The 12,516-nt window shown below is 38.0% G+C and overlaps 1 protein-coding gene across 1 annotated transcript in view; it reads left to right on the plus strand.

The window, feature by feature from the left end:
• RANBP17 (RAN binding protein 17) overlaps positions 1–12,516 on the plus strand; it is a 259,916-nt gene that overhangs the window by 146,088 nt on the left and 101,312 nt on the right. The window contains exons 17-18 of the mRNA XM_067566736.1: positions 3,087–3,150; positions 3,239–3,347. Of these exons, the coding sequence (XP_067422837.1) occupies positions 3,087–3,150; positions 3,239–3,347 (173 nt within the window). The remainder of the gene's footprint in view (positions 1–3,086; positions 3,151–3,238; positions 3,348–12,516) is intronic.

Consider the following 12,516-nt stretch of genomic DNA (forward strand, 5'->3'; position numbering starts at 1 on the left):
ATTTAAGTCATTTATGTGCATATAATTTTCTTAGAAAATTAGTCTCTACATGTCCAGTCCATCTCTAAATGTTCATAGAAATTTGGTACTTATCTTTTTAGTATACATAAAAATAATTATTTCTAAAGATCCTCTAAAAGTTAAAAAGATAAATCTTAATGCTACTATGCACTCTACATAACATCAAAAAGAAAAAAAATCTGACTTTTTTTTTTTTTTTTTACAACAAAAGGCAACAAATGATTTGTACTGGCATTGTGTTTTACATTATTTTAACAATGATTTCAGGTTTGCATATTCAGAAATATATTAGCCCAATTTGATTTTAAAGCTCAGTTATTTGAATTATAAATCATTATGTCCCTTCTAGCTGATCATTCATGAAATATCTTTGAATTCATTTACATAATGGAATACATTAGAGGTTCCTTTATGTCAGTGCCATCGTAGTGCTCCCTTATGCATGTTTAGTTCTTGCTAATAATTAACTTTATCATACATTTTCCATAACAAAATAATTGTGTTGTTATTTTGTAAAACAGCTGACTGCAAAATATTCAGTCTGTCAAAAATTCTGCTTTATCTACATGTTTGTTACTCTCATGAAAGGCTCTCTCTGATAAATAGGAGAAATCATATACCCTTGATTGTGAAAACAGATAACTCTTAACCAAGTGCTGTAGGATAGCAAAAATAAATATGCAAAATGTTTCCTTAAAATCAGGTTAGCAGGTTTGCCAAAAGCAGCTATAGTCCCCATCCACAACCTTTTAAGGAATTGGATAATACATTTTAAAAATAGTTTGATCAGTTTGCAGTAAAAAGAAAATTAATCATTCCTACAAAAACCTTACATCATAAGAACATTAAGATTGCAAATTGAAGCATGCAAATCAGTAAATGACAATATTAAGGTTGCCTGTGCGATCTTAACTGCCCACCTGTGTATGTGTTACAACAGACTTGAAATATATTATATCATGCTATTTTTTGTCCACAGGGTCCCTACCTCATTCATTGGAAGAGATGACCAGTGCTCAATGAATGAGACAGTTGTTCAGTATTTCTTTTTATCTTCAAGATATGTTGTATGGTCCCATATCTCATTTACTACATACCATCCAAACACCAACCTTATTCAGCATACAGAATACAACTACCTGGAATGTGGAAATCCTGGGAGTAGGGGGGAATCATGTGCTCATGCAGCTGAAGACTGCATAATAATATACAGGCACAGAGCTGGGGAAAGGGTTAAAGTTATGCAACCAACCTTAGCTTGTCTCTTCCTGACTTTTGAGTGCTTCTTTAATTTAGTTGTGCAACTTTCTTTTGTTTAGTGTAGTTTTTTAAAGCAGTTTCCTATATTTTTAAGAAGAAAAATGAAGAAAAGGAAATCTCACCATGTTCAATAGCTTGATAATACTCTGTTCTGCATAGAATGTGTAATCAACAAGCCAGTAGACCTTACTTCATTTGGTACACTTTCTGTATCAGATAGAAGGCAGCAGGACTTCTCTGGAGCCCTCCATATACAACTTCACGGATCATAGACCACAATTCCCTATCTGTGATATCTGAAATTACTTTGCACACATCTGCAGTCAAAGCAGTGCTGAGACATCATCTGTTCATAGGAAATGTCCACTCTGTTTATAAACATAGGAATGTATGTTTCCAGTAGATCATTTGGAGATCACTTATTTTATAATTTAACATAATCTGTTTTGTATGTGTGAAGTATGTTTTTTAAAATCTTTATACATCAAAACAAATACAGTTTCATCAGCTTAATGAAAGGCTCATCTGTGATCTAAAGGCTATCTATCACTCTGTCAAATTTCCAGTCTCCATCACTTATGGTGAGGCACTAGAACTGTTCAAACAAGTTGCAAAAACATTTTCTTAGGAAAAAAAAAAATGTCATTCCTTCAACCTTTGTGAATGGCTCAGTTGTGTTTGGTGAAATAAAAAAATAGTGCTTTCTGTACCAGAGTACATGTACCAATTTCAGCCAAAAGGTTAATCTGAGAAAGTTAAAACCAACTGAAAATGAACCTTTATAATGGAAACATTTTGGTAACCTTGACTAAAGACTTAATATTATTCTTTAAACATTGGGCGAGATTCTCAGCACTAAAGCAGGTGGAAAATTGCCCTAAATAGACAGCCATGGATTCACCTAATGGAGGAATCCGAGAGAGATGTAGTACCAACACAGGGGATGTTTTGGAGGCAGGATTTATTTGCCAGGCCAAAGCTCAATCCCTAGAGCCATCTGTTAGCTTTTTGTGTGTGGCAGGGCGGAAGAGTTCTCTTGCATCTTATTTTTTGTCCTTTTTTCCCCTAAGGCAAGATTATCTTAAATTGCACATCTTACACACAAACACACACTTCACCTCCTATGCAATCAAAATGGACATCTAGAGGAGAGTCTTTATATTCAGTAGGGCTAGTATTTAATGACCTCTAGTTGGCCTAGCTTGCCCTCTACACCTCTTCAACTACCATTAAGGGTCAAGAAAACCTGAAGAACTAGGCAGTTCCATCAATGTCTCACTTAGGAGTGAAGAAGAATTAAAAATAAGAATTAAAGTAAGGAGAATTAAAAGTAAGGGAATTCTACTCTGCCCAGTGTGGTCCTATTCAAGGTCACCAGCCAGGCAATTCCATTGCCCATTGGCAACCTCATTCAGTAAGGGCAAATCCCATTGGCCAGATGCTACTACATAACAGTAGTATTTCTTCCACCATCTGGCAATGTGGTACCACGTGTAAAACCAGAACCATTTATTGTCAAAAACTTTTAGTTTAATTCTAAATATCCTTTAGTTCATTGGCTCTTGTGACTAGAATACGTGACATGAAAAGTAGTTGCTTTGGTTTTAATGTTCAGTATACTATTTCTGTGCTGTATATTTTTTCAGAAACACCGTATTTTCTTTGAGATATGTATTTGAATACTTTCAGTTAACAATTGCTATAATTTTTAAAAATGATTATATAATTATGCAAGTTAATTGCAATAAGCAATATGTAAATCTCAGCATAATCCTTTAAGGGAGACTTTCCTTAACATCTGTTACTTATATTCTCTTAAAAAAGCTTGTGAAAATAGATGCTGTGAAGTTCATGCTTCAGAATCACACAGTAAGTTTTCTTACTATTTTCAAATATTTTAGTCTCCTTCATAATTTTGTAAACCATTTTAACTTTTGATGCACTTATGTTTTGTCAGAGTAAACACTTTCCTTTTTTGGGAGTCAATGATAATTACAGTCTCAGTGACCTTAGATGCCGAACAACATTCTACACTGCTCTCACTCGCCTCCTCATGGTAGATCTAGGTAAGAGTCAACCTAACGTATTTCTCATAATGTTTTTGTAATTGTATTAATTTTAGTAACAGAGCTTAAGTTTGTTTGATGAGAGGTCACTGACACTCTTTTAAAAAGAAAGGTTATGAGTTCAATACAACTTGTTTAAAATACTTCATAACAACTTTTGAGGTTTATGGCCATTTAAATACAATAGTCTATTTTTTATTTGCTAGATTTGGTTATAGTAATATGAGTTCTGCACACAAGACCAGTAGTTTATTGCATGGAAGGCCTTTTGGATCCATTAGTGTAATTTAGTTAGTTACAATTTAAGGGCCTGATATTGTGGCATGCTAAACAGTTTTACTTTCAACTGACTTCAGTGACTTCTCCAAAAACACTGATTTCAATGTTTACTCTAGCAGACATTGTACCACTTCATATAAATTCTCAGCCTGTAAGGAATCTCAGCTCTGAGAATTAGAATTGGCGTACTGAGCAGAGACTTATGCCTCAGTCCTGCAGACACTTAATCTGTTTGCTTAATTTTACACCCGAGTAGTCCAGTATGACTACTAAGATGATTCACATGCATGAAGTTAAACATGTACATTAAATGTTTACAGGAATGGGACATTAGTGGTTAGCCTGGTTTGCACCAATATACTGACAATAAACTGAATGTATCTCATCCCTTAAGTAGCTACAAAAAAAGAATCCTTTAGCATCATATGATATTAATTGAGGACTCATCAGGCAGCTAAGTCTCCTTTTCACTCTATTGGTGAACATGAATTTAGCCTGATAGCACAGATAACAAATTTACAAAAAGAAGCAATTAAAATCTGAAGTTACCTTTCCCAAAAACCCTTCATATGATTCATTTGCAAGAAACATAAGTGACGGGCCAGATCCTCAACCAGTGTAAATTGACATGGATTAATTGAAGTCAATAGAGCTACACCAGTTTTCCTCAACTAGCCTATTAGATGCATTCAAATTGTAGCCATAGCTATTCTTTCCTTTAAAAATTTCTGTTCAAAAATTATTCTGTGTAAGAATTAGTGTATTGCTAAATTAAAATTAGAGATGGCCAGAAAAGGGAGTGTCATAAGAACGGACATACTGGGTCAGACCAATGGTCCATCTAGCCCAGTATCCTGTCTTCCAACAGTGGCCAATGACAGGTCCTTCAGAGGGAATGAATGGAACAGGTAATCATCAAGTGTTCCATCCTGTCAGCCTTTCCCAGCCTCTGGCAAACAGCAGTCCCTGCCTATCCTGGCTAATATCCATTGGTGGACCTATCCTCCATGAACTTATCTAGTTCTTTTTTGAACCCTGTTATAGTCTTGGCCTTCACAACATCCTCTAGCAAGGAGCTCCATAGATTGACTGTGCATTGTGTGAAAAAATGCTTTCTTTTGTTCGTTTTAAACCTGCTGGCTATTAATTTCATTTGGTGACCCTTAGTTTTTATGTTTTGAGAAGCAGTAAATAATACTTCCTTATTTAGTTTCTCCACAACATATTTTATAGACCTCTATCATATTCCCCCTTAGTCGTCTCTTTTTCAAGCTGAAAAGTCCCAGTCTTCTTAATCTCCCCTCATATGGAATAGAGTAATAGAATATTAGAGTTGGAAGGGACCTCAGGAGGTCATCTAGTCCAACCCCCTACTCAAAGCAGGACTAACCTCAGCTATACCATCCCAGCCAGGGCTTTGTCAAGCCGCAGCTTAAAAACCTCTAAAGATGGAGATTCCACCACCTCCCTAGGTAACCCATTCCAGTGCTTCACCACCCTCCTAGTGAAAAACACTTTCCTAATATCCAACCTAGACCTCCCCCACTGAAACTTGAGGCCATTGCTCCTTGTTCTGTCATCTACCACCACCGAGAACAGCCTAGCTCCATCCTCCCTGGAACCCCCTTTCAGGTAGTTAAAGGCTGCTATCAAATCCTCCCTCACTCTTCTCTTCTGCAGACTAAACAAGCCTAGTTCCTTCAGCCTCTTCTCATAAGTCATGTGCTCCAGCCCCCTAATCATTTTTGTTGCCCACCGCTGGACTCTCTCCAACTTGTCCACATCCTTTTTGTAGTGGGGGGCCCAAAACTGGACACAGTACTCCAAATGCAGCCTCACCAATGCCGAATAAAGGGGAATAATCACTTCCCTCGTTCTGCTGGCAGTGCTCCTACTAATGCAGGCCAATATGCTATTAGCCTTCTTGGCAACCAGGGCACACTGCTGACTCATATCCAGCTTCTTGTCCACTGTAATCCCCAGCTCCTTTTCTGCAGAACTGCTGCCTAGCTCATCAGTTCCCAGTCTGTAGCTGTGCAAGGGATTCTTCCGTCCTAAGTGCAGGATTCTGGACTTTTCTTTGTTGAACCTCATCAGATTTCTTTTGGCCCAATCCTCCAGTTTGTTTAGGTCACTCTGTATCCTATCCCTACTTTCCAGGGTATCTACCACTCCCCCTAGGTTAGTGTCATTTGCAAACTTGCTGAGGGTGCAATCTACCCCATCCTCCAGATCATTAATGAAGATGTTGAACAAAACCAGCCCAGGACCAACCCCTGGTGCACTCCGCTTGTGACCGGCTGCCAGCTAGACATGGAGCCATTGATCACTACCCGTTGAGCCCAATGATATAGCCAGTTCTCTATCCATTTTATAGTCCATTCATCCAACCTATACTTCTTTAACTTGCTGATAAGAATACTATGAGAGATCATATCAACAGCTTTGCTAAAGTCAGGGTATATCACATCCATAGCTTTCCCCACATTCACAGAGTCAGTCACCTCTTCACCTCTTCATAAAAGGCAATCAGGTTGGTCAGACTTGCCTTTGGTGAATCCACGTTGACTGTTCCTGATCACCTTCCTCTTTTCTAAGTGCCTTAAAATGGATTCCTTGAGGATCTGCTCCATGATTTTTCCAGGGATTGAGGTAAGGCTGATTGGTCTGTAGTTCCCTGGATCCTCTCTCTTCCCTTTCTTGAAGATGAGCACTATATTTGCCTTTTTCCAATCATCAGGAACCTTCCCTAATTGCCATGAGCTTTCAAAGATAATAGCCAATGGCTCTGAAATCACATCAGCCAACTCCCTCAGCACCCTCGGATGCACTGCATCTGGCCCCATAGACTTGTGTATGTCCAGTCTTTCTAAATAGTCCTGAACCTGTTCCTTCAGCACTGTGGGATGGTCACCTCCTCCCCATTCTGTGCCGCTTAGTGCAGTAGTCTGGGTTCTGACCTTGTCTGTGAAGACAGGAATAAAAGGCATTGAGTACCTCAGCTTTCTCCACATCCTCCGTCACTAGGTCGCCTCCTCCATTCTGTAAGGGGCCCACACTTTCCCTAATCTTCCTCTTGTTGGCAACGTACCTGTAGAAACCCTTCTTGTTCCCCTTCACGTCCCTTGCTAGCTGCTCCAATTGTGCTTTGGCTTTCCTGATTTCATTCCTGCATGTTCGAGCAGCATTTTTATACTCCTCCCTAGTCATCTGACCACTTCTTGTAAGCTTCTTTTTGTGTTTAAGTTCACCAAAGACTTCTTTGTTAAGCCAAGCTGGACGCCTACCATAGTTGCTATTCTTTCTGCACATTGGGATGGTTTGTTCCTGGGCCCTCAACAAGGTTTCTTTAAAATACAGCCAGCTCTCTTGGATTCCTTTCCCCCTCATATTCGCCTCCCAGGGGGATCCTGCCCATCAACTCCCTGAGGGTGTCAAAGTCTGCTTTTCTGAAGTCCATGGTCCGTATCCTGCTGTTCTCCTTTCTTCCTTTTGTCAGGATCTTGAACTCGACCATCTCATGGTCACTGCTGCCTAGGTTGCCACCCACTTCTACTTCCCCTACCAAATCTTCCCAGTTTGTGAGCAGCAGGTCAAGAGTAGCACGGCCCCTAGTTGGTTGCTCCAGCACTTGCACCAGGAAATTGACTGCAACACTGTCCAAAAACTTCCTGGATTGTTTGTTCTCTGCTGTATTGCTCTTCCAGCAGATGTCAGGATGATTGAAGTCCCCCATGAGAATCAGGTCCTGTGAACTGGAAATTTTCCCTAGTTGACTGAAGAAAGCCTCATCTACCTCGTCCTCCTGGTCTGGTGGTCTGTAACAGACACCCACCACAATATCACCCTTATTGTTCTTGCTTCTAAGCTTAACCCAGAGACTCTCAAGTGGCTTATCTCCAGTTTCATACTGGAGTTCAGAGCAATCATAATGCTCTCTTACATACAGTTCCATACCCCTAAACATTTTAGTTACCCTTTTCTATACCTTTTTCAGTTCCAATATATCTTTTTTGAGTTGGGGTAGCCAGATCTGCACACAGTATTTAAGATGTGAGCGTACCATAGGTTTATAAAGAGGAAATATGATGATATTTTCCATCTTCTTATCTATCTCTTTCCTAATGATTCCCAACATTCTGTTAGCTTTTTTGACTGCTGCTGCACATTGAGTGGATGTTTTCAGAGAACTATCCACAATGACTCTAAGATCTCTTTCTTGAGTGGTAACAGCTAATTTAGATCCCATCATTTTATATGAATAGTTGGGATTATGTTTTCCAATGTGCATTACTTTGCATTTAGCAGCATTGAACTTCATCTGCCATTTTGTTGCCCAGTGTTGTGGTATCCCTTTGTAACTCTTTGCAGTCTGCTTTGGACTTAACTATCTTGAGTAGTTTTCTATCATCTGCAAATTTTGCCACCTCGCTGTTTACCCCTTTTTCCAGATCATTTATGAATATATTGAACAGTACAAATCCCTCTTTCCATTCTGAAAACAGACCATTTATTCCTATCCTTTGTTTCCTATCTTTTAACCAATTACTGATCCAGGAGAGGACCTTCCCTCTTATCTCATGGCTGCTTATTTCCTTAAGAGCCTTTGGTGAGAGACCTTGTCAAAGGCTTTCTGAAAATCTAAGTAAACTATATCCACTGGATCATCCTTGTCCACATGCTTGTTGACCCTCTTAAAGACTTCTAGTAGATTGGTGAGGAATTATTTCCCTTAACAAAAGCTGTGTTGACTCTTCCCCAACAAGTCATGTTCATCTTTCTGTCAGATAATTCTTTTCTTTACTATAGTTTCAGCCAGTTTGCCTGGTATTGAAGTTAGGCTTATCGTCCCGTAATTGCTGGGATCGTTTCTGGAGCCTTTTTAAAAAATTGTTCTCACATTAGTTATCTGCCAGTCGTCTGATACACAAGCTGCTTTAAATAATAGGCAACATATCACAGTTAGTAGTTCTGCAATTTCACATTTGAGTTCCTTCAGAACTCTTGGGTGGATACCATTTGGTCCTGGTGACTTATTACTGTTTAATTTATCCCAAAACCTTCTCTAATGACACCTCAATCTGGGACAGTTCCTCAGATTTGTCACTTAAAAAGACAGGTTTGGGAATCGTCATCCTCAACCATGAAGACCGAGTCAAAGAATTCATTTAGTTTCTCCACAATAGCCTTATCTTCCTTGAGTGTTCCTTTAGTATCTTGATCGTTCAGTGGCCCCGCTGGTTGTTTAGCAAGCTTCCTGCTTCTGTGGCACTTAAAAAAATTTTTTGCTGTTACTTTTTGAGTCTTCGGCTAGCTGTTTCTTCAAATTTTTTTGAAAAAATGTCAGGCTTCTGAGAGAAAGTTGGATTAGAAATAGGCTAAGCTTGGAGCCTAGGGTCATATCTGACAGTGCCATCATTTCATATGAGTTATGCTGCAAGGTTTGAGCTACTACTGGTGGAAGTCACATAGATGTGCCAAAATGTCCTTTATCTTCAGCGGTGGAAATCACTTGCTGTTCTCACAAATTCGTTGTCATTTTGGAATTTGATGAATTTAGTTAATTTTGGAATAGCAATTGGGTTCATGATGCCTATGTGAATTGGAGATATGAGTCTACATTCAGTCTGGCTGCAGTTCAAGGACTCTTTTGAGAGAAGTGAAGTATTACCCTCTAGATGTTTTAGATGCCCCTAACTTATTCCTGGCTTTTCCATGGGTCGTGGTTACCCTATTTGTACACTAAAAATATTCTTTCCTTTCTGAGGACATTTGGGGCTGTTATTTACCCACTTTTCTGCCATTTGTTGTTTTTAATATTTGGGTGTGATAAAAACAGGAATTAGGCATGTAAGTTGGTTTTTCAGGCCCCCACAGAAAGAATTAGCCAGGCAACATATATGCAAAAGTGGCTCACCTTGAAGGCTGTGCCAACACTAATAAATAGACTCAGTTGCTAATAATTGATGTCCTCAATGCGTATAAATGAAGCTGTGCTGAAAGCAATTTAATTGCAAGTGTAGACAGGAGCAAACCATATTCAGCACCACTTAGTTTCTTAAATGTTACTAAACATGGTTTGGTCCTGTCTACACTTGCAATTAAATTGCTTTCAGCACCAGTTCAGCTGCATCCATTGCTGACACCTGTTGTAAGTAGAGGATACATTTTCTATTGGAAACCATGCAGACATGCAGCTTCAATGACCTCCCCTACAGGGAGAGAAGAGAGTGAGCAGAACTGATCCCTCTAGGTGCTAAAAATCACATCTTCAGAGAGCTGTTGTATGAGCAAGGTGCCATTCCCGTTGGTAATTCTAGGCAAGTGAAACACAAGTAAGAGAAATGTGATTGGCCAGAAATTAAGAGTTCATTGAGATTAGCTTGATTCCCCTACATTAGCAGCCAGAAGGAATGGGGAGCTGGAGAAAGACCTATACAAACTTCCTGGCCTAATATCCTGTGGGTTCCTATTTGGAGTATATTAGCTTGTCTTTCTGACCTTTCAGAGAAACGCATTTAGAGATGTGTACAGGGAAAAGTCTACTTCACATTTTAGAATACAGATATGAAACATCAAACACATATTAAGCTATACTTTTCCTCTGTGTGTCACTCACTCTCTCACATGCACACCCACACACACTTTTTAGATGACATCATTCTTAACCTTATAGAATTGTAAGTTTTATAAACAAGCAGCAAGTCATCAGTTTTAATCCAAAGAGAATTGGTGATCATACTAGTCATCCCTTTCAGGCTTTCTAAAATTAAATGAAGAAAGGATTTGTTAAGGAAGTTTTTCATATTATTGACTTTTTAAAATAATTTACATGGAGATAAAATTAATATGAAGTCTCTTGGTAAATTAGTGTTTTTTAAGAAATGGAATGTGCTTTTTTGGATTGAAGTATAAAATTCATTGTCAATGAGCCTTTTATAGAAAATGTAGAATTGTTTGTATTTAAACCATTGCCTTTGGAGTGATTTTAAAACCGAATCAATCGGAGGGAAGGTGGGGGGAGGAGGCAGGAATTAGCAGTACATTAATTGGCATGTACTTCAAAAGGCACTTGGTGTTTCTGTTCAATAATTTGAACCTTATATGAATGTAATTAGACTTCGAATGCTCTATGTGCTCCTAATGAAAATAGACTTTTTTGGCATTTACAATTGCACCATTTTGTCAAATTGGTCCATGGCCCAAGATTTTTAAAGTAAACTAAATATTCACTTGTGTAAGGTATAGAGTAAAGAAAACTGTTACTGAAACTCCAACAATGTGTTTTCTTCAGGTAAAAGTTTCAGAAGACTTTAATTCAGTTTTTCTTTCAATTCTGGATTTTCAAAGGTTTTACACACAAATTATAAAAAGCTCCTCATGTAGACATTGGGCCTGATTCTCTGCTACCTTGTGTTCTGTGTAGTGATTTACACCAGTGCAAAATGAATCCCTGCTCAGTGGATATAAAACACTACCAACTAATGTAAACCACAGCCAGATCTACTCAGCAAGATGCCCACTTGTGAAATGCTGCAGTCTGCCCTTAAAGCATGAAAGATCCACCAAAATGTGCAATTGAAGGATCTTCTTTCTTTCAAAGGGCATAATGAGGCCATAAATGTGTCTAAGTGCACACTAGTGTGGCTTGGATCACCGCAAAAGAGCAATTCACATGGAATGATTTTTCTTTTCCAGTTTAAAAAAAAAAAAGTATCATTATTTAATCCCCATATTTTATATTATTTATATTTTATATTACATGAATGTGGATCATACAATAATCAGGCAGATGATAGTGTCTGGGGATTTCCTTTTGGGGTTTGATATATTTTTTTTTAACTGAAGTAAAATATTTGAGGAAATGAATGTTTCATAGCTGATTATTTCTGGGCTGCCTAAAAGGGTCTTACTGTACTACACTTGTCTTAAAAACAAAAAGTAACGATAAAGATACTTATTCACTTGGAAGAACCAGTTAGGTTGCAATAAAAAATTACTTTGATCCCAACCTGTCACACAACCCCCTGGACAATATGGTACACCTGACAGTCTCTTTACTAGGGATTTGAACAAAACCCATTTCAGCTGATGGGAATTTTCCATTGACTTCAAAGGGATTTGGATCAAGCCACAAGAGCAGTGCTATAATAATAATAATATAATATAATAATAGTCAGAGGGATATAGGATTACAGATGGCATGCACAAACTAACCAGTCCTATGTAAACTCCACATTCATCCACTAAATGTTGAAGGAAAAAAGAGGTAAAATATCCCCCAATGACATTTTGGAGAGCAAGGTCATTCATATATAGTATTCATCCATTAATTTGTCAGTTATTGCCATAACTATTTTCCTTTCTCATTTCTCTTTCCCAATATTTTACCTAACTATGGGCCAAATTCTATCCTCAGTTAATTGTAAATGGCTTCCATTGAATTTGGATGTGTGGGTACATCTGAGGGAAGAATATGTCTCTAATGATGCACATGAAAGGATCCAGTGTCTAGACAGGTTTTGGCGTCATTTTTATAGACAAAATTGCATAGACTAAATTCCACACACGCATAGGGCTCCAGCCACACAATTCTTTTTTCAGGCTCAGGATCTTAATTTGTTTGCCCCACCAAAAAGTATGAAAACACTATCAGAAAAATAAAAGTATCTGAGTGATATATACAATATCTATGGAAATAGGAAATAACTTTTAATGAATCTGAAACAATAATGGAAGGTTATGGAAATGATGATAATTTGTGTAACAATTAGTAGGTTCTTATTATAATTTAACAACATATAACCATGACAAAACTTAGACAGTTAATACATTTACATAACGTATTAGTGGGCAATAATTATACAAAAAGAAAAGTTCTTCTTCGAGT

The sequence above is a fragment of the Emydura macquarii genome, unplaced genomic scaffold (assembly GCF_026122565.2).
Source record: "Emydura macquarii macquarii isolate MOO-44397 ecotype Brisbane River unplaced genomic scaffold, CSIRO-AGI_Emac_v2 contig_2768, whole genome shotgun sequence".
NCBI lineage: Eukaryota > Metazoa > Chordata > Testudines > Chelidae > Emydura > Emydura macquarii.